This window comes from Mustela nivalis (genome assembly GCF_964662115.1).
Source record: "Mustela nivalis genome assembly, chromosome: 16".
In the NCBI taxonomy this organism is placed as follows: Eukaryota; Metazoa; Chordata; class Mammalia; order Carnivora; family Mustelidae; genus Mustela; species Mustela nivalis.
In genome coordinates this window covers 61,163,345-61,185,730 of record NC_139035.1, presented here as the reverse complement: position 1 = coordinate 61,185,730, position 22,386 = coordinate 61,163,345, and the positions used below count along the sequence as shown (strand labels likewise).

Genomic DNA, 22,386 nt, shown 5'->3' with positions numbered 1-22,386 from the left:
TAATTTTCATGCAACAAAAATGTCACAGTTCGGTATGACTTTTAACTCTGCTGTGATTTTTTAAAAAATCTATTATTGCACTTGCTGTTTATTAGAGATCATTGTTAGTTATATTAGCAGCGCGACTGTACTTCATAACTACCTCGTGCTGACAAACTTTTGGTCTCAACAGTTTCCCCAAGGTGTAAGGATTTACAACCATCCAGTTTTCCAATTGCAGTTATTACAGCAAAAGAAAACAAGGGTGGGGGTAGACTCACACCGTCTGTAAATATGACACGTTTGCACTGAAGTGGAGCCACATCTTCCTCAAGGACGGCAGCTAAGCGAGGGAGGCCACAAGACTGGGCATTAACTGAGCCTAACTGAGCCGGAGCTCCGGTACCATTGCACCTTTAAGGACTGGAGACTTGGCACTGGCCCGGCCTCCTTCCCGGCCCACCTCCGAACTCTGATTGACAGGGCGCCGGGCGAGGAGGAGCCGAAGGAGGCCGAGGAGGAGGCGCAGGGAGGCCAGCAGGGGGAGGAGGGCCCGTCTTCCCTCCGACAGCCAATCAGGACAGGGGGGCGGGGCACGCACTCCCTCCTCCCTCCTTCTCTCCCCCGCCCCCCCTCCCCGGCTTCCCCGCCCCCTCCCCTCTCCTCCTTCTCGTCCTCCTCCTCCTTCTCCTCCTCCTCCTCCTCCTCCTTCTCCTCCTCCTCCTCCTCCTTCTCGCAGGCTGTGGTTTTTCTGTATGTGTTTCTGGAGTCCTGAGCCTGAGCTAAACAAAAGCAGGAGGCTGACGGGGCTGCCGGAGTTTGCAGAGACACGGAGGAGGAGAGAGCCTGTGCTCTGCCTGCCGCCGCGGCCGGGGGAGATCTGGCTTTTGCAACAGCCCACCCCCTTTGAGATCACTCTGGCCCGGAGTGGGGGTGGGGGGCAGCGGGGGGTGGGGGGGAAAGTTTGCATTGCAATCCCCCTGCCTTCCTCTCCTTTCTCCCGATCAATGCATATTTGCAAAAGGATTAAGCCACAGATTTAAGCGCCGGGAGCCCATTTCTGCCTTGCAAAGGAGACCGGACTGAAAAACCAAAAGCCAGCTCTGATTTCTTTTCGTCAAGTGGGAAGGTGGTTTATTTTTCTTGCTTTTTGGAGTCAACACCCTTCCCCACCAGCCCTTATCCCCACCCTCACCCCGCAACCCCTTCACGCCCCCCTCCCCCTCCCCACTCCCCATCCTCCCACCAGCCTCTAAAAGAGGCAAAGGGATTTTTTTTTTTTTCTTTTGGTCTTCTTTTTTTCCCCCTTCCCTGTTTATCCTGAAAAGGATCTGAAGCCAGCTTGAAGGATAAAAAGCCTTGGTGCTGCCCAGGAGCCGAGCCGAGGAGCAGAAGAGGAAGAGCCGGGGGCTGCCGTTGCCTTTGGAGATGGACGAGCAGCCCAGGCTGATGCATTCCCATGCTGGGGTCGGGATGGCCGGACACCCCGGCCTGTCCCAGCACTTGCAGGACGGGGCCGGAGGGACCGAGGGGGAGGGCGGGAGGAAGCAGGACATTGGAGACATTTTACAGCAAATTATGACCATCACAGACCAGAGTTTGGATGAGGCGCAGGCCAGGTGAGATGGAGGCTTTTCTTTTCCTTTCTTGGGGTTTTTTGTTTTTCTCCCTCTCGCAGGGGGAAACAATGGGAACCGAATCAGCACAGCGCTTTCTTTTTAAATGTTATTTCTTTTTCCATTTTGACGAGCAACTACATGGCGGAGGAGTAAAATTGGAAGGAGCGTTGTTATCGAAAGTGTAATCGCCCATGCCGAGATGTGGCTGTGTGTGTGTGCAATGTGTGTGTGTGTGCAATGTGTGTGTGTGTGAATATAGAGATATTCATATATGTCCACACAAACACTCAGGCACGCCGAAAATACTGCCAACCGAACCAAAAGCGGCCCTCGGCACTTTTTACTGCTTTAAAAAAGTATCAGAGAGAGCAGAATTGTCAAGTTTTGAACAGCATTCCATGTCTTCTTATTGAGGGACTCCGTAACATTACAAAATAAAATGTCCCAATAACACTTTCATTTGCAAATTTACTGACTGCTCACCTATTCCGGAGAGTTTGCTTTTCTTCCTCAAGGTACCCCTCCAAAATTAATTTTTATCTGTTCCCCTTCCTGCCCCCCTAAAAAAAAAAAAAAAAGGCAGATTAATTCTTTGTCAGTACTTGTCAGCTATCCAAAAGATATTTTGCATTCATTTGATTCTGTTTCAAAAGAAGCTCATGGAAAGAAGGAAAACATAATTCTGTTTTGAGGCGTATTTCTTAGTTTTGGGCGACTCAGATATTTAGTTTAACTTTATTGTCTCCTAATTTGAGTCAGTTTACCAGCCTTCCGTGGCACAGAATCTATGGTCCTTTAAAAAGGGGTGGTGGTGGTGGGGGGGGACAAAAATCAAGCATGCTTTTTCCCCCCATGCTTCTTTCAGGACCAGTTAGAATGCAAATAAATAGAAATGAAGGCATGTGGGAATTTCATGTATTTAAGTACTATAGGGCAGGAAGATCTTTATTAAGGAACCATAATAAAGAAGCTGTGAGCTTCTCAACTTAAATCCACTTCCCAGTACACAGTTCTCTACTCTAGGATTTTACAGTAAATTCTCTTTCAGAATAAAATGTAGAGTTAGTGGGAACCCACTAACAGCTTGCCCAAGGCTGATGTCAAAAGGAAGAATTTAAAAAATCTAATGACCACATATATCTTTACACTTAATTACCCCGCTTTGTTAAATCTCAGAAGTAGTTTTTTTTTTTTTTAATATGTACACAATTCCTATACCCCAGATGACTTAGTTATAATGGACCTCGTTCTATGTATTTTTGTCTTATGGAAATAAGGAATTTGAGTTGAGAAAATGAGAAGCAGTTCAAAGCATGGATGTTATGAATTACATCCTTATTTTGGCAGCAGGCACATGAAACATGTAAACTCAGAAGTATTGAGGTTCCCGTGGGCTTGAAAACTTAGAAATGTTCGAAGGCTGGGACTATTCTTGATTTTCTTAAATGGGGGAAAGTTTTCAGAAATGAATCGGAGCTCATTTTGAATTGTAGTACCTGAAGAGAAACTAATAATTATCGTAAAGTAGAAGATTTCCCACTGGCTATCTCTTTTTGAATTGGAACAGATTTCTCCATTGCATTGTTCCAGAAAAATAAACTCAGACATAACCAGTAAACTGGTTTAATAACAAGTTTGTGAACTAGAAGGGGCCGGGAAGGCTGGAGACTCACCACTTTTCTCATGTTGAGTCGTATTCCTTTTTGTACAACTGAGGGCAGCCGTGGCCTGGTGGGTCCCCCCTTACAGTGGCCTAGATGCTGAGAGAGATCAGACACAATTTGGGGAGAGGGAAATCTGTTCTCCTTCCATAACCCCATTGCTGTGCTGTGGAAATGCAGTATTTCTGGGAAGCCGTGTGGGCCTTTTTTGTTGTTGTTGCTTTTGTTTGTTTTTCCATTTGGGCCTGTAGTAAGAATACAATTAATGAAACTATTCTAAAAGGCCCCAAAAGGGGTCTTAGATACAGTGAAGTATTTTCCACCTTTTTTCTCACCCCACAGGAGAACTCAATCACCAGTAAGCTCTCTTTTTGGTTAAACAATGTAACTCTACTTAGCAACTGAATCTTTTTCCTTTCCTTAGCCATACCTTTCTCATGTACATTTATTATTTACAAAGTAAACCCTTCCTATTTTAGACATAATGCATGTGTTTATTTTGATACTCTTGAATTTTTGAGTTTATTCCCCTGCTGTACACTAGTATATAGAACTGACTTCTTGTTACTGTTCTTCATGGGGATGTGTCTTTATTTTTTTTTTTTTAAACTTTCACAAGAATTAAAAAAGAATTGCATGTGTCTGGAGTGCCAGGGGTTTCCATTTGTCTTTACACATTAATTTTAGTTTGTAAACAGAATTCCCTTCCCTGATAGCTGATATGATCAGGATTTTGTTTCCAAAACAATATCTTTCTGCTAAGTGCTTCCATAGTAAAATCAAGGGAAAGGTATTGTTTGCTTCTTCAAGTGCCTTCTGAATACAAACACCCACAAGAACCAGGTAAATCACTAATCTAAACGGCAGAATTGTATTTATTTTTTCCCCAATGGGTGCAAGGTCCTAATTGTAAATAATTGAATTTCAACACCTGCAAATAAGCAGTGTGCGCACAAGAGGCGTAATGTGAACACAGAGAAATGAATTTATTCCCCATATGGGTATGTTTGCCCCCTGGCAATGCATTTCCATACTCTTTAACTTGGGGACTGAAATTTTATAAATTGACAGTTCTACTCAGAAGACCTTTCAAGCATCTTGTGTTTATGAGAATACAGGGGCATCTGCAGAATGAATTCGAACACATGGATGAATTAAATTTGAAAACACACACACAGACCGGGAGGCAGACAGCTCCTGCGCCGGGGTGGCTGCATAGATTATAGAAAACTGTTATCCCATGCTTTTGGCTTTGCTGTATTCATTGCCCTTGATAGGATTATTGGTTTAAGAATTCCACTTTAATTGAACTACTTAAAAAAAAAAAAACACAACAAACTAACTCCGCCTAAATGGGCATAATTTAGGTTAGTTCTGTTCTGTAGTTAAATCCCTACTCTCTCCCTGCTAATTAACATTATTTCTTTTTCTATGGCGGGACTCTGTATATTAAGTCATAAAACAATTGAAGCATGCCACAGAGTTATGCTTGGGATATGATTTTGGCTAAATGCTCAGATTTTTCCCCCTGTGCATTATCTGCAGTTTGATCTTGAAAGTCCTATTACATTGTTGTTTCTTTCTTGCAGAAAACATGCTTTAAACTGCCACAGAATGAAGCCTGCCTTGTTTAATGTGTTGTGTGAAATCAAAGAAAAAACAGGTAGGACTGAGATTCCAACATTTAAGCATTTTCTTTGGCCAATTGATTCACTTCACCAGCAATGACAAAGCCATTATTTAAATATTAAAATTTCAGCATAAAAGTGCTGTCAAGATTGATCGCAGATTCCAATAGGAAATCTTAGTAGCTCTGCTTCCTGGAAAAAGCACCAAGTTTCTTTGACAGTTATTATCAAGCATGACTGGTTTATTTTCCTTGACTCTGTTACCAGCCTCTTTGAAATTGGGGCTCAAAGAGAGGTTCTGAAGGGAAATTTATGGAATGACGTGTGCCTTTGGGGGAAAAATATGAAAGTAAAAGTCTGTTTCCTGGAGGAAAATATTTTTGGCCCATATTGAAAACCCTCCTTTTTTTGGAGTTGGACATGGGGGCTGAACTGTTTAAAGTTTCCTTTCCTTTTTTTCTTGTGATTGTATCAAGCAGCAGGCTAAAGGTTCTCAGCAGTGTTGTCAAATACCTTTGTGGAAAGCGCCATACAACGGCGGGTTACCCCGCGTCTGAGTGCCCTGTGATTTTATAGCAGGGAGAAGCATTGGGTTGAGGGGAATATCATGCTATGAGATCCCTCATTCTGTCATTTTTTCCACTTCCTAGACCTCGTATCATGGACTCGCACACTTATAACACGTCCCAGGAGGGCATTTAAATTTTAAAGCAACAATTAAAAAATAGCAATCATCAATCAAAGGTGTTCTTAAACAACAGATGCTCTGCAAAGGACATTTAGCCGCATCCTCGTGTTTGTCTGGGTTAAGCCTCTCTTTTCCAAAGTGGGTGCATCTCTCCCTTGTAAAAAGAGAGAGTTGAGAAGGCAATCTGAAACTAGGGCATAAAGATGAGGAACGAGGGGTGGTTATATAAAGCGGGAGCTTCTGCCGGCCTCTGACTTGCTCGCTCGCTTCAGAGCAGTGCAAAGTACCTGCCATCCTATTTATTTATTTATTTTTTACAACAAGGAGTGTAACAGTCAATAATTCATATCTAAACCATATAAGCAAGGGCATGACATGAATGAAAGTGACAATAAATATGATTGCATGCCCGGTTGATATACATTGATAGTTACACATAAAAAAAGGTGGGGGGGGGAGGGCGCACAGGGTGGCTCTCTTTTCGAAAGCTCTCTGTTTGTCTTTTAAAAAATAAATAGTTTCAAGATGTGGCCGCTGATGAACGCGTAATTACTTGGGTCTTGAAATCTATGTGAAATTAGTCAGCAGCTCCTTTGTGGAATGTTATTTGTGTTGTGCATAACATTCTAGACAAAGCACCTAAGCAGTGATGTTCAGACCTTCAAGACTTCCAGGTTGCCTTGCCAGAGCCTAACCTTACTGCAAAGCTGTTAATTACATTATTTTAGCTGTGAAATACTTTTAAGAAATGGATGAACGGTGCATGCAAATATCAAAGAGCTTTTCCAGTTTGTCACACTTTTTAGTTTGTTTGTTTTCTATTAGCCAGGGCAGGATGCCTAAGTGCATGTCTGTTTGTTTCTTCTCTCCTTTTTTTCTTCTCATTTTCTCTTTTGATGCTTATTTACTTGGGATATGTGGTTTGTTGAAATTTCTCTCTAATCGAGCCTGTTTTCCTGCCTGTCTTTGAGTCGTGAAATCTAGAAATCAAGACGTAAAGCCCTATTTTGATAGTCCAGGCTCAGATGACTCTTTTTTTGAAGACACTTTAATCAAATTTTTATTGAAAGGAAGCCCATCAGGGCACTTGGGTATATATTGTGGCCAAAGTGTTTAATTCTGGTCTTCTAATTAAAACCTACTAAGGCAGTAGATCAAAGTGGGTGGGTGTGAATAGAGATCCGGTTCCGGTGTTAAAGAGTTTGTTCTTTCTTCATATTGGCTACACTGCAGTGATAGGAAGCAGTGGTATTGGTCAAAAATCACACTTGTAAGTATAATTTATCATCGGCTTGTGTATTTTGCTTTTTTAAAATTTTCTGGCACTTCATGAATTAATGTCTGGAGACTTAAAAAAAAATCTAAGTTAAGGTTCAGTGTGTTGTCTTTAGAATCATACATTTAAAACATAGTTGATCAAGTCCTGGAAATTGCAAGCAGCAAGGGTCCCTGCCCCGTGTTAAAGGGAAATCTGTGCACGGGCACACAAGCACACATAGGCACACATCGGCTTGTGGGTTGAGAGGGCACCCATGGGTGAAAGTTTATAAAAAAAAAAAAAAAAAAAGAAAGAAAAGTAAAAAACAGCCTTCCTCCTTTTTTTTTTTTTTTCCCCACTTGTATGTTAGTAGTGAGGGGAAGGAAGAAACGTCTCCTGGAATGTTGAGTGTTCTGTGTTAAAGGTAGAGGACAGACGGCGGGTGTGTGGAGGAGAAGCCTTTGATTCTAAAAGCAGGATTCTAAAGCATGATTATTACTTCGGTCTTGGGGTTTGCCCAACTCCTGGTCCCTATGCCAGCATATCTTCCTTGCGGTCGATAAGTTGTAGGAGCCTTTTTTTTTTTTTAACCCCTCTTGGGACAGAGCTGGGAATCAGATCTGTTGGGTGGTCAGTTTCTAGGCATCCCTTTATTGTTATGGGACTTTTCTATTGTTCTTCCAAGCCCTCTTGCCTTGAACGAGTTACTTGAAGTCCGGTGGGCTTGTTCGCTGGTGTGTATTCTCATGCCAAGTTGACACGTTTGGCTCGCCTAGGTCTTGATGTCAGGAAGACGGGACTCTGAGTGCAGTGTGGCAATGGCCTTCATTTGCTGCTTTTATTCTTTTTTAAAGCTTTTGTTACTGGTTTCGGTTGGAAAACTCCGAAAGAAGTAGGAACACTAGCAAAAACAGTCTTACCAACCTTTTGGAACTTGAAAGAAACACATGCGCACAACACCCAAAGTAGGCAGCAGCGTCTAAATTACAGTTGATTGATGGGTATTTAAGTCAGAAATTACTGTGAGGATATTAAAAAAAAAAAAAAAAACCAACACCATGTGTCTTCTTGCTTCAGAGTGTGGATGAGTTTTGATTTTGATACCCTTTTGCTTTTTTAAAATAAATGCTAGGGAAAAAAAAGATTGTGTGCAAAGTGCTCCTGCATCAGATCTCAAACAACAGCCAGGAAAACCTTGTCCAGACCCACAACAGTGTGTGTTTCAGAAGGGGCTTTTCTCTGCTCTCTCCTTCTAGGAACAGAGGGAGTCCATGGAAAGTGTTGGACCCCTCAATATTTTATTTTGTGTTTTGTTTTTTTTTTAAGGAGCCATTCTTTATCTTCTGACAAATTAGCAACTGGCTGAGTTTGACCTAGTGTGTATGTGGTGGCAGTGGGCTTGGTGGGATGGAAGAGAGGAGGGAAAAGAAAAGGCAAACGCACTGCATTTCTTAAAAAAGCCCTTGCTTGTATTTTCCGGTCTTTCTTTTTTCTCTTTTTTCGACTTTTGTGTCAAAAATCATGCAGGTTTAAAAATGAAGAAAACACACAAGAAATATTGGGTGCCATTTCCTAAGGAGAATATTTATAGAGAGCAATGAATAGCTGTAATTGTTGTGAATAGTTTTTAATTTTAGAACATAATAGCTATCTATGGCATTTTCAGCCGATTTTCCTCTGCGAATTATCTGCGCTGAAGTTAAATCAAATCACTGACGGAGGTTAAAAAATTACTTTTTTTTTTACTTCCTTAACACTCTTTTGTTCTCTCTCCTTTCTTTTTTCTCTGTTCAATTAACACCCCCATCATAGAACTGTGGTTTTTTTTTTTTTTAAGTCTACTACTGTATTTCACTTTTGACACCTTATCTTATTATTCTTGCCTGCCACTTCTTTGTAATACAGCAATTATATTATGGGGACTGGTACTCCTCTCTTCTTTACAACATTAGAGAATAATATGTGTGTGTGTGTGTGTGTGTGTGTTTGTATTAATAGGAGAGGGGGGACATGGCTGTATACGGCAGGGGAATAATTCTGATGGGATGAGGCCTTGAGCCGAGCGGGAGTGAAATAACTTTAGACAGTTTAGGGTTGCCTCTGCTCAGATTCCTTTTGGGGTCCAAGTGGCAGGAGAGACTTGACAGAAGTTCATCCTCGGCAGGCAAATGCAAAAACTTTTTCCTGCTGACTAGTGAGTTCAAGTGTTAGGTCTTTTTTTCCCTCTCTTTCGCTTGTGTGTGCGTGTGTGTGTGTGTGTAGCAAGGGAAGGAAAGTTAATGTGTGTGTGTGTGTGTGTGTGTGTGTGTATAGCAAGGGAAGGGAAGTTACGACCCGGCATTACTAGGACACTACCATTCAGGCACAGAAGTGAGCTGGGTAGAAGCCATGGGATTGGACCGTATGCGCTTTATCAGGATCTGAATGAAAGCTATAGACACGCCACAAGAGGACTGATGAGAAGTATCCCTTCTCTCCAGTCGCTTTTGTGTGATCCATTTTGGGACTGGATTAGACAAATCCTGGCGTTCAAGAGGCGGGCACGAGGGTGCAAAGCACGCGGGGGTCGTAACCTATCAAAACGAGAGTGTTGGAAGTTTGGTGTCGCTTCTTCTAACAATCAGGGTGCCTGGGAGATTTGGGGAGGGAATTGGGAGAGGGTTTAGGAGAGGGACGAACAGAGAGCCCTGGGCCCCGGGGACAGGGGGTGTTGGGAGCTGGGGGAGTGAGGCTGTGGGTTCCCAGCTGGGCCAGGCCAGCCTGTGTATTCAGCTCAATGCTGGTGCTCTGCTTGCCCCGTGCCTTTGCCCCTGCGCTCTCACCGACATCCGCGACCTTTGGGTTGTTTGGTTGGCAAAATTATAGAAATGCCCCAAAACAAGCAAACAAACCCAAACTTAAATACGGCACATATTTAAAGAGGAAAGCATTTTCATTTTAATTGAAAGCCTAACCCCAGCTTCTTTGGAGACATAATTTACATTCATGCCTTAGGAAAACTTAGCCTTAATTTTGGTTTTAAACCTCTTTTCGATGGCTGCTGTTATGTTTTGAACGTGGTGAGGTAAATCTAAATATACTTAATTCCTTTCCCTTTTTCTGTAAAAAAAAAATTCACCCCCAAAGCCACATGACTGAGGCAGTGTCCAAGGTCCAGGTCCCGAAGACAGCTCTGATTCATTTTCAGATGACCCCAAGTGTACCCAGTCCTGCTGTGCTGCTGTTTGTGAGAGGAATAGGACAGTTCTGGCTCCAGCTCTGCCTCTTACCTGAGCTGCTGTGCTGAGGCTTAAGGAATGCAGTAGTTGATAAATAAAGTACGGGGAGGATTAATGAGTTGTTTGCAAAGTGCTTTGAGCTCCCTTGGCTATCCAAATAAAAGATGCTGTGTTTTCTGTAATAAATTATGTCAGGGCTCATATCCTGTTCCATTCCATAGGATGTCATTGTGTTAACTCTTTCAGGGCAAGGAAACAATGTCACTAGGCTGGAATCCTGTTGCGGGTGAGGGTGGTGGGTTCTCATGGAAGAATTCTCTGGTTGAATCTTTTGCTCCATCTGCATTTTAGAAATGTCACTTCTCAGAACTTGGCAGAGTGATTTCCAGAAAAAAAAAAAAAAGTGCAGGTATAGACTGTCATAAGTTTATAAAACCTATCTCCCTTTATGGCAGAATAAGGTCAGTAGTGACTTCCCGGAAGGTCTTCTTACCAGTGACAGCTGTGTTTCAATCTCTCAATTATTGGTGGAAATCAAGATTGCAATGGGGAAAAAAAAAAATTCCCCTTTTGGGTTTAGCTCATGGATTCCACTATATCTTGCGCCGACCCTGTTGTCATTAAGCAGGTACTGGTGTGGGCGCCTTGTACCTCTGCTAGTTCGGGACCTACCACTAAGGAGTTGTGACATGGTAGGCAAATTGCTTAAATAGTTTTAGGAGAAACTAATAGTAGCGGTTAAGGAGTTGGTCTCTGAAGCCCCGCCGCCTGGTTTTGTATCCCACATTTCCTACCTTTGAGCTCTATGGCCTTATTCAAGGTACTACACCTCTCTGTGTGTTTCATTTTCCTCTTCTGTAAAAAGGTGATAACAATGATACCTATCCTAGAGGGGCGTCAGGAGGATTAAATGAGGTAATACATGGAAATTACGGTGCCTGGCATCGGCAGTCAATGACTGTTAGCTTTTATTATTTCTGGCCCTGTTTTCTTACATGAAAACGAGAGGCTCGCACCAGATGGTCCCCAAAGACCAAGCCAATTCCAAGACTCTGTGATTCTATGCTGAAAAGAGACAGAAATTGCTGCATTTAAGATTTGCTTTCTTTTGTTTCTCTTGCTGTTCTCTTAAAGTGAGAATTAGCTGTATCTGGCCAAAAAGGCTGGGGCTAGGTTGGAAAAAAAAAAAAAAAGAGGGTGGGGGGACAAAAAGAAGTGGGTAAGAACAAAGACACAGGGTTTTAATTATCCACAAACTGGACAACAACTACCTGAAAAGCAAAAGTTGCATGTTTTAGGGACGGTGTTCTCTTAGCATCAGCAACTAGAGATATTATGTAATTATAGTTAAAAATATTTTCCCTCTGAAAACACATAGACCCATCCATTTAGTTTATAAAGTTTCCAAGTAGGAAGAGGAACACAGAGTGAGTTTAGGGCAACCCCACCTCTTCCTGACTTCCTACTATATTTCTTATTTAGGAAAAATTTTATCTTTGTCATAATGTCAGCCTTGATACATAGAAGGTTTATTCTTTTTTAACATTTTTTTAAAAGATTTTATTTATTTGAGAGAGAGCAAGAGAGAGAGAGAAAGCGCACAATTAGGAGACGGGGCAGTGGGAGAGGGAGAAGAGAAGCAGGCTCCCCACTAAGCAAGGAGCCCGAGGTGATGCGGGGCTCGATCCCAGGACCCTGCGATTATGACCTGAGCCAAAGGCAGATGCTTAACTGACTGAACCACCCAGGTGCCCCATTTCTTTTTTTCTTCTTTTGTTTTTTTTTAAGTAAAATCTGTGCCCTACATGGTGCTCAGACTCACAACCCCAAGATAAAGAGTTGTGTGCTCTACTGACTGAGCCAGCTGGGGCCCCTGATAGTTTTCTTGAAACATATTTCATATGCCATGAAATTGACTAATTTAAACTGTACAGTTTGATGGTGTAGTAGATTGACAAAATTGTAGAGCCCTCAGAACCTAAATTTAGATTTTTTTAAATTACTTCCCAAAAAACTCTGTATCTATTACCAGCCAGTCCCTACTCCTCCCTCTGCCTAACCCCTAGTAATTGCTGTAAAATTGCTGGTCTCTATGGATTTGTCTTTTCTGGACATTTCACAGGAATGGAATCCTATAACATGTGGTTTGTTACTAGCTTCTTTCATTCAGCATAATATTTTCAGGTTCATTTATATTATAGCATACCATTAATACTTTATTGCCTTTTTAAAAATATTTTATTTATTTATTTGAGAATGAGAGACTGTATGTGGTGGGGAGGGGCAGAGGGAGAAGGAAAAGCAGGCTCCCTGATGAGCAGGACTCAATCCCTGGGCCCTGGGATCATGACCTGAGCTGAAGGTAGCTGCTTTAACCAACTGAGATACCCAGGTGCTCCCAATTCTTCATTCCTTTTCACAGCCAAATAATATTCCATTGTATGGATATACCACATTTTGTTTATCCATTCTTCGGTCGATGGATTATTTAGCTTGTTTTGTATGTTTTTGCTGCCCTGGACACGTGCATATGAGTTTTGTGTGGAGCTGCTTGTATTTCTCTGGATCTCTAGGTCGGAGTGGCATATATACATAGGAATCACATGGTACTCTATGCTTGGTGTTTTGAAAAATTGCTACACTGTTCCCCTGACTCTGAAGTCATATTGTAAATGACTGGAAGTTTTGTTTTTGGCACTTCCAGCCTTCCATTTCTTTCAGTCTTTTTCTGCAGTCAGAGATCTTTTCCATGTTTAGGGTTCTACTATGATTTTTGTTTTCTTTGATCAACACCTACTTTACATTTTTTTGGAATAAATATAAACCAAAAGAATGAATTTCTACCACCAGAATCTCAGGTGTCCCCTTCCTGGAAAGGAAGGAGTTAGCAAAAAAAAAAAAAGATTGGATGATCTTCTTTCTTTCTTTTTTTTAAGATTTTATTTATTTGACAGAGAGAGACACAGTGAGAGAGGGAACACAAGCAGGGGGAGTGGGAGAGGGAGAAGCAGGCTTCCCGCTGAGCAGAGAGCCCGATTCAGGGCTTGATCCCAGGACCCTGGGATCATGACCTGAGCCAAAGGCAGACGCTAAACGACTGAGCCACCCAGGCTCCCCTGGGTGATTTTTCTGAATAGAAATGGAGTATGATAGAGAAAGCATGGACTTTGAGGCAAACCAACCTGGATTCTGTTCCTAGCTTGGTGTGTAACATTAATAAGTTATTTGATTTAAGAGAACTTCAATTTCCTCACCTCCACTGTAAAGATAATCATTCTATAGGGTCGTCGGCATGCACTAAACAACACAGTAATGTAAGGCATATTGTTGAGTGAGTTCGCTCGCTACATGCCAACTACTGTTTTTTTTGTTTGTTTGTTTTTTGTTTTTTGTTTTTTTTCCAAAACCACAGGGCAGAGTGTTGACCACCCTTCTCACTAGTTTGGCTCTGTCTCTTCAGGTTGGATTTTCTCCCAGCTCTGTCCAGGGGTTTTAGAGGCTCACCAAAATGCTTCCCGACCCAGCTGCATTTAAACGTTTTAAGTGGTTGTCTGTACCAGAGGAAAAAAACTCCTGGGCAACATACCTGCCTCTCCCTCCTTCCGTCCCGGAGCTCTAGGAAGGACGTCCCATAGAACAGTGCTCTTCAGTAAACATACATGTAATTAAACATTTTTTTATATGTAATTTAAAATTTAATGCTTTGAATTTTCTAGTGGCTCATTAAAAAAAGGTAAAAAAGAAATAGGTAAAATTAATTTTAAGAAATGTATCTTTTAATCCTAATAGCTAAAATAGCTCAACATTTTGTGATCAACGTAAAAATTATTAATTAACTATTTTACTTTTTATTTTGTACTAAGACTTAGAAACCCATTGTGTATTTTACACGTAAAGCACATCTTCAGTGGCCCTGCCGTACTTCAAGCAGTTAATAGTTACATGGGCCTAGTGTCTTCCATGACGGTCAGCTTGGCCATGGAATGGTTGTTTTGGCATCAACTTTGGTTTTGTTTCTTTTTTGGCCTGGTTTTTGCACTCAGGAGGACACATGGTTGTTGCCTACTCAGACCTGATTTGGTACTTCTGTAGTTATTGAAATTGATTCCCGATGGGAGGTCAAGTTCCAGAATTAGGCATGTATCTAAGGCATCTCTTTCTGGCAGAGAATGTCACACTGGTGGGAGCTAGGATGAGGTCGTTCCCCACTGTCTCCTTCTATTTTTTTTTTTTTCTTTCCATAGATCATTGTTTTATTATTCCTTTCCATATCCTGAACAAAATCTGAAATGTTCCCTAAAATAAAATGAGTGGGTGGAAGCAGCCATCTTGTTTTCTGCCCTTAGAATATAATGCACCAGTACAGAGGAGTCCGAGGTGTGACAAAAGTTTGCAGGACCCTGAGTCAGGAGTTCTGAGGCCAACTGCTGACTGCCTCCAAAGTATGTTATTTTAAGAATGTCATTTAACCTCTTGATCTTAGGTTTCCACATCCATGGAATGGGCAACTCTAGAAAGTCACGAACCTGACCCCACGTCCCATAGATCACGAGCCCCATCCTGATCCCTGCCAAGGCTTAGGTTCATAAGATGGAAGGCAGGTGGAGCATGTAGAAAAGAAAATTCTTTTTCATTGTTATTGCATTTCTCATGTGTCCTCTGACTCCTGGTATCTTTTCTAGACACTCATGCCGAAGTGGCTACGGTGGTATTAAGGCCACCTCCATCAATCAAGTTGAATTGCAGAAGGCAAACTGGGAGACAGAAAAAAAAAAAAAAAAGCGATTTTTTTTTTAATTGAAGCATTTAAGCATCCCATTTATAAAGCCAGTTGGAGGCCAGGCCCAGTTCAATCCACCTTGTTGACTCCATGACTGACTGCAAATAATGGTTCTTTTGCACCCTTTCTGTTTGTAGCAGTCAGGCTCTAGCCTAGAAATTGCACTTGGAAGATACAGAATTGTGGTTGTAGGATTGGAAGCGCTGTCTACCTTTACAAGTTCATAGGCGCAACCCAGGAAGTTGGGAAACTTGGCTCTGGTTTTCACCTTGGAATTGTGGAGAGTGAGTTGTTCACCATTTGCCTCAGCTGGAATACTGAAATAAGGTCTGTTTCCCACCTACCTGTCAGGAGGGCTTTTGGAAAGCGAGGCTATTTAGGAAGACGTTTGGTTTTCAGGAAGTGTGGGCCGCGCAGAAGTGTGGGGAACGCGATCTGGGTATGTCGCGCTTGGAGACAGGGCTGAATCTGCCAGCGGGTCCGAGGAATTAAGTTTACCTAGTGGCCTGCGCTGGTAGGCCAGGGAGAGAGGGCGGCCAGGCGTTTTCTTCCGATCGCTGTAGGGGATCTGAGACCAACTGGGTCCCTGCAGGAGAATCCTCCTTATAATTACCATTGTTAATGGAATTGAAAGTTTGCATTTCTCTTTTGTCCCTAACAAAGAAAACCACTCTGGGACCCTAACCGGGAGCCCCACCTGCCTCCATTCTGAAAGGTCCTCTGCGGACGGGAGGCCGTGCACGGTGATGCCTTCCTGCAGAATTTGCTCCCGGAGGCTCTGGGACCTTGCCCCCTGCTTAGATCAGTAAACACTTCAAAACAAAGCGCATGGGCCCAGACCCGGCTTCGCTTTGTGCGGCCTGCGGGTGGGGGGGGGGGGGGGGTCCCGGTGACCCCGCAGCCCTGAGGAAGCCTGGGTGGGTGCGGGTGGGTGCGGGGCTGACGCACCGCCACTTCGCGGTCAAGGGCGCTGGGTCAAGGGCGGCCAGGTGAGCGGCGGGAGGTGGTGGGGTGGGGGGGAGCCGAGGGCCGCTCACTCACACCAGGTGGAGGACGGAAGGTGGAGTCGTCCGCAAGGAGTTTAAGGGGCTGCGCCAGGACAGAAAACTTTGAGAACTTGGGGGAATGCGGGGCTGCGGGCCGAGAGGCCTGGCGGGGAGCCACCCGCAGGGCGCAAGGGGGAGCGGCTCCCTTTGGACGCGAGCTTGGGCAGGGGGTCCCCGGGAGTGGGGCGGGAGCGTGCCTCGCCGGCCCCTTCTTCCCAGGCCCCTCGCCGCCGGCCTCGTCCCCCAGCCCGGTCGACCTTTTTGCCCTTGTCCTGAGAGGGTCGCGGGGTGGGAGAGAGGGTCCCCCCCCCCCCCAGGGTCGGCCTCTCAGGAGCCCCACGACCTTTATTAGGCACCCGGTGGACTGGGCCGGGCTGCATACGGTCTGGGCGTTGGGGGCTCTGGAGTGAGGGCGCTCAAGGACGCGCGACCCCTGTCCCCAATCCCGGCCCGAGCGGCGGTTTCCGACTGCTGGGGTGCCCGGTGCCCCGCGAGCAGACCTCCTCCGTGGCGGTGGTTTTGCACGCAGAGGTGACACGCACGAGGCCGAGTGTGTGCGCGCGCGCTGACACGCACGCGTGTTCATTTGCAGCTTCTTTCTTAGTCGGCCCTGTGTTGTTTCCCGCGGATTCCAGTGCTGCTCGATGGTATTGAAATGAATCAAACGCAGAATCTGAAGTTGCTGCAGAGACCCTCCCTGTCGTCTTGGTCTCTCGGCTCTTCCAGGGAGCGCGGCATCTTCCCCTAAGGAGATTTTTAACCCAGAGCACCTCGATGTACTTCAAACAGCCCTGACATTTGTTTTTGTTAAGCCTGGTCTGATTTCTTTAACACTTGAAGAAGGTTTGGGGCCTTCAAAGGTACCTAGTTTCTTATATGGCTGCTTGCCTTGTCTCCTAGGAATGCTTGAAGGGGCCTCCAGCTGCCTGAATTTTGCAAGTCTTGGGCAAAGAGAAAATTGATTTGCTCAAACACACATAGTTGCTCCCCCTCCCCCACCCGGCCTACTGGAGCCGAGGCAGGAAGGGGCTGTCATCGTGCTCCTGCCTAAGCCATATTACTTTATTTTTCTTCTTAGAAAGTTACACTAGGAAAGATGTTCTTGATGTGTGATTATTATTCTTAAATGGATTCTTGTCTTGATGTGTGATTATTTTTCTTAAATGGATTCTCGTGCTTTCCTATTATTGCTCTGTTACAGCCTGGCAAAGCAACCGCCAGGTCCTGTAATAGACCCTCCAGAAACTTTCCACTGAATGCACGCAGGAGAGCTAGAAGTCGGAAAGGTTGAATTCCCTCATTGCTTGGAAAATCTGTGAATTAATTCTGCGCATTTCACCAGCCCAGTCTCTGATCCCCCAACTCCCAGGCCCATCATAATTTCACAGCATGAAGTTCTCATCCCGGTAGCAGGGGGAGAGAATGGAGGAGCTTTATGTAGGTATGTAGGTTGAAAGGTCTCATGTTCTTTCTGACTGTTGAGGACGTTGTAGCTAAAATCTAAATTACCGCTCATTCCGGTAGTGGTGATAATGCAGAATGCAAACAGTGGCTTCCCTCTGCTCCAGGTTTGGACACCACGGTCCTCCTACCTCATTGATGGTACTGACTTCCTCCCTTTGTAGGGGATTCAGGCTGATGTATCCTGGTGCCTGGAGTCACTTCCTTGAGGCCGAAAGAGACCAGCATCTCCCTAGTGGCCTCCCCATGGGAATTTTATGCAAAGACTGGTGGTCTTGTCAAGATCCCATTAGAATATATCTTCTTCCTTACAATTTCGCCTTCCTCCTCTTGCCCTCCATAAAAGATCTGGAAGCTTAATTGTTTTTCAGTACATTTGGCCAGATATTTTTGAACACTCAGTTCTGGATATGTTGGAGGAAGACTCTTCGGTCCCACAGGTTGAACAGTGAAAAAGTTAAAATGAATCCCTGTCCCGACTTAGTTTGGTCTTAAAGTGTCAGCTGGACATGTTCAATTTTGACCTTCTGGAGGGCATGATGAAATTTGCAGAGTTTGTACCCTATTTTGGACCATTGATTGCTTTGGCAAATATTTATGGAACTTCTTGTATGAAGCCATTATGTGAAACCTAGGAATGCAAATGTGTAAGCCCTGGCCCTTCACCCACTAGGAGCCGAGCTCCCCATCCAATGAGGAGTCTCGGTCATGGTCTTTGTAATGTGGGCAACTGACTTGGCTCCCAAAGCCGTGTGCCCAGGGCGGAATGTGTTCCTTGGGACCATGAGTGTGGCCATTGCAGTCATTTTGAACGAAAGCTCATGAATGCTCTAGGTGCTTTCTTGGATTCAGAGGATGCTGCGTTGCACGTAGGCAGCCTGAGAAATGTTCTATGTCTGAGTCTTTGCCTTGCTGTTCCCAAAGCTTGCCACCCATTTCATTTCCTTGGCCTTCTCCCCTTCGCTCTCTCTTTTGTCCCCTTCCTTGCTCCGACTGGGGCCTCCCCCACACCCCCAAATTGCTATTTGCCAAACTTGTGACCTGAGACCACTTGGCATTTCCCTGGGATGGCTGGAATTTACCACCCGCCGAGTAGGCATTCTGTGACATTTGCTCACCTGGGTAGCTTAAGCTCCGTGGTCTGTGTGGAGGGAGTGCCGAGCGGAAGTGTGAAATTTACCTCTGTGCTCCAGGGTTCTTGCCAGCAGGGAGACAAACAGTGATGCTTCTGGAAGCCGGAATTAATTTTTATCGTGGTGCACATATATAGTTATATATATTCATACACGCATTTATTATGTATTCAATAAATGCATGTAGACAATTTGTGCATTATCTGTCATTCCCTAGTCATTATTTTAACAAATTAAATTTTCATGGTTAGATTCATCTTTCACATGCGCCCCCTCCCCTCCACAGCTACCTTCTTTCTTCTTCTCCCTCCCTGCTGCTAGAAGACGCTCGGTTACCCTAACGCTCTTTGAGGCCTTGTGCCATCAGACGCCCTATCCCCTTAAGGTTTTGGAGACGCCCGTGGAGGCTTTCTCACTGTGGCCTGCCCAGCCGCGCTGCTGGTGAGGCAAGAGTTGCTTGTCTCTGTGGATCAAACTGGTCTAGGAGCTTGTCCAGTCCAGTTCCTGGGACAGGCCAGCCCCGGAGGCGTCTCTGGCTTCTCTGGCTCTTCCAACCCACAGAAGCACAGTCTACGGGTCCTGGCTGTTAGCCGAGGAAGGGAGGCAGGCAGTGTAGACTGTGAAACTGTTGCCTTTTACTGCTGTTCACCGTGTCTGAGTGATTGGAAGGGAAGAGGACCCTGGGCCCCAGGCTCGGAGAAGAAGGCTGGTGTGTCGTCTCAGGGTGAGGCACAATAGGAAATGTCTGCAGAAGCGAAGCTTCCGCCTTCCCTGAGGAGCAGGGAAGTCTGTCCACAGGGAATGAGAAGTCACGTGCTTAGAACCCTCAACTGCAGGCAGAGCTCCTGTGATCAGCCGGATTTTTAAGATGAGGAAACAGGTACAGAGAGTTTCCTGAACTTCCTTCAGGTCACACAACTAATGAGAGACTGAGTTGTGGGACTGGTGTTCCTTAGGAATTTCTATGAAAAATGTGGATTTTTTTCCCATTGAGTGACAGCCCTTCAGATAGTGATTCCTCCCGGAAAAATCCTGTGGAATCCTACTTCGTTGTCCAAAAAACAAATGGTTTGGCTCTACCCACCTCTGGTCCTGTTTCTCAGGTACATAAATTTAATTATGTCTTGGCTGTGGTTAGCTGTAAAACATACATAAAAGGAGATAAGTCCAAAATCCTCCTTGGGCCTATTTCCTGATTTTTATTAGGCCTCTCTGCCTGTTCACTTTTTAGAATCTCCCTGATTTCTTCCAGGCAGTGAGCATGACTTACTTTCCTGGGTGGTCAGAAGCTTGACTGCCCCTCTTAGGTGTGTGTCACCTTTTCTGGTTCTTTCTCAGCAGCCTGGGGTTTCGACAGGAACATAAAACAGGGCACAGTGTCTTGTTCTTGCGTACTGTTCTTGGTCCTGCTGGCTTTCTGTCGGACGTCCTTCTGTCTGTCATACCTCCGGTTGTGGCCACACTCCAGGCCCCAGGGTGCTTGGGTCATTCAAAGGGGTACAGCTGGGAGCTGCTGTGGTGAGACCTGGACGTCTCCTCTCGCCAGCCGCCAAGCCCCTCGGTCAGTGGGGCACCTTGAGCAGCTCTTTTGTTTTGAGAAGTGGTTGGTTCTCAGTTTTCCAGAGGGGATTGCTACATCTGGTGGGGGGTGGGGGGTGGGGAGTGGCCCTGGTAGAATCCGGGTGGAGGTGACGTCTTGATGACAGTGACACTTTTCACGGCCTGTTATCTTCACGTTGCCCCAGGTGTTGGAAGGAATAAAGACACAATTCAGCATAGCCCATGTTTCAGTGTGTTGTTTTGAAAACAACTTAACCCCAAGAATGCCTTAATAAAGAAAATCTTACAAAAAGAAAAGAAGCCCACTTAATTGTACCACCCTAGCTCACTCTCTACAAGCAGCAACCCCCGTCACTCCTCCCCTACCCCTCCAAACCCCCACCAGCCCATTGCTTGTATTTCTTTCCTGTCATTTTCCTTATGGCTGTATGACTTTTCCATTTCTTGGGGATGATCACGTACGCAGGGATGAAATTCTCTCCTGTTTTTGCAATGGAACCCGTTAAGGATCTTAATTTACTTATCTATTGCTCCTATCATCTCAAAGAGGGAAGTCAAGCAGTTTACCAAAAGAGAGAAGCAAAACGTAGAGATGTACTAAAGAAGTGAGGAACACAGAAGAGAAAATTGTGGTAGAAAAAATAAAGTGCCAGGGAATGCTAGTGTGTAAAATTGCATGCGTCAGGATCCTTTCTCATCGTAGACGTGGTTCCAGTCCTTTTGCTGGTAAGGAAATAGCATCTGCCTCTTAGAATCAAACTAATTGAGAAACTTATTTAGTCCAGATCTTACAGAGTTTGTTACAACTTTAACTCTCTGCTTCCTGGCAGCAGAAGAGAAAAGGGAAACAGGATCAGTTTCAGATTTCAAAGCGCTGAGAATTGTAATAAATCAGAATTGGACTTCATGCAGAATTTCTCCCATCACTCGTGTTAAGAAGATGGTAAGGGATGTGATAGATGTCCTCTACAACATGGTCAGCAAAATATTATATTTCACATTTTACCATAGCCTGTTACATAAAATGTCCCTACAGCACTCCCTAGAGCTTATTATAATTATTGGCTTATGATCTGATTCTCTCATTAGACTAATGAATTTCTGGAAAATAGTGATCAGGATTTCTATGACCAGCAACACAATATAGATACTCAGCTCGTATTTATTGAATTGAAATGCTGTTTTATCTGTTTCTCCACAAAGGAGATGAATCCATTTATTAGCATTTATTGAGTACTTGCTACTAAAAAGAAGGGTCAGTCAAAAGTCCCTGCCCTTGGGGCTACTTATGGTTGTCTGGGAACAGCTCATATCCTAAGAGGTACATTGCAGCTTGGCTGGATAAGTGCTATGTAACAGAGGCATGAACATCTTCTGTTCGTGGCATCGAGTATCCAGTTGCTTCAGATACACTCAATACAGCTGGCTTCTCCCTTTGGAATTTGTGTTGGGGTCTTGAAGTCAGGAGCGGCAGGGGGAAATAACAGGAATGATCAAGGCATCTGAGTTTGTGCCGAAGAGAGGTGATTGTTTTGCAAATTTGCATTTTCACTTCTATTCTCTTTTAGGAAAAAGTGTCCTATTTCTTGACTAACTAACCCAACCTCCCTGAACCCCAGGTCTCCCGTATAGGGGTAGGGCAAGCAGTGGGGCCCCTCTTCCTGATGGGACCCGGCAGCCTCAGTGGGGAGACGCTGTGGTTCCTTTGTCTCTGGGCGGCTGGAGTCGGGGCCACCGCTCTGTTTCTGGGGCTGGCTTCCAGAGAAAACACCATCTGAAGACTAGGAGGAACAAAGGATCCTTGGAGCATACTTGTGAAAGAGAGAGTGAAAAGATCAAGTAACTGCCACATCTGGCTTTTAACCAGTGTTGTCAATTATTAGATGTTCATTACTACACTAATCAGAGAGAATTTATACCTTCGTTTTGTTTTTTTAAGATTCATTTATTTATTTTAGTTCTGGGGGGAGAGATAAGGGGGCGGGCAGAGGAGAGAGAGAGTGCCAAGCAGACTTCGGAACCCCAGCTGGGGCTCGATCCCAGGACCCCGATCCCAGGACCATGAGATCACACCAGGGTGTAACACCCTCAGGTGTAACCAACTTGCCCACCCCGGTGCCCCAAGAATTTTTATCCTCTTACTTCCCTTCCTCCCTCTTTTCATTTCTTCCTTCCTTCTTTTGAAAAACATTCACCGGGCACTTCTAAGCTAGGCATACCAGCTTCCCTCCATCTAAAAGTAGAGTGTCCTGTGACACGTAAGCCAAAGGGCATAAAGCAAAGAAACAGCTACCATCAATTAATATGGGAAACATTTTTGAGTGTTCCAAGACTCCCTTCGCCTTCTCTGATATC

At 44.5% G+C, this 22,386-nt stretch overlaps 1 protein-coding gene across 3 annotated transcripts in view; it reads left to right on the top strand.

Annotated features, from left to right (window-relative positions):
* Positions 1–656: 656 nt before the first annotated feature.
* PBX1 (PBX homeobox 1) overlaps positions 657–22,386 on the top strand; it is a 278,907-nt gene continuing 257,177 nt past the window's right edge. The window contains exons 1-3 of one of the 3 annotated variants that reach the window (XM_082702567.1): positions 667–1,108; positions 1,308–1,598; positions 4,849–4,922. In XM_082702567.1, the coding sequence (XP_082558693.1) occupies positions 1,408–1,598; positions 4,849–4,922 (265 nt within the window). In that variant the 5' untranslated portion in view covers positions 667–1,108; positions 1,308–1,407. Of the gene's footprint in view, positions 1,599–4,848; positions 4,923–22,386 lie in introns of all 3 variants that reach the window. The other 2 variants (XM_082702568.1, XM_082702569.1) reach the window with 2 other exon arrangements.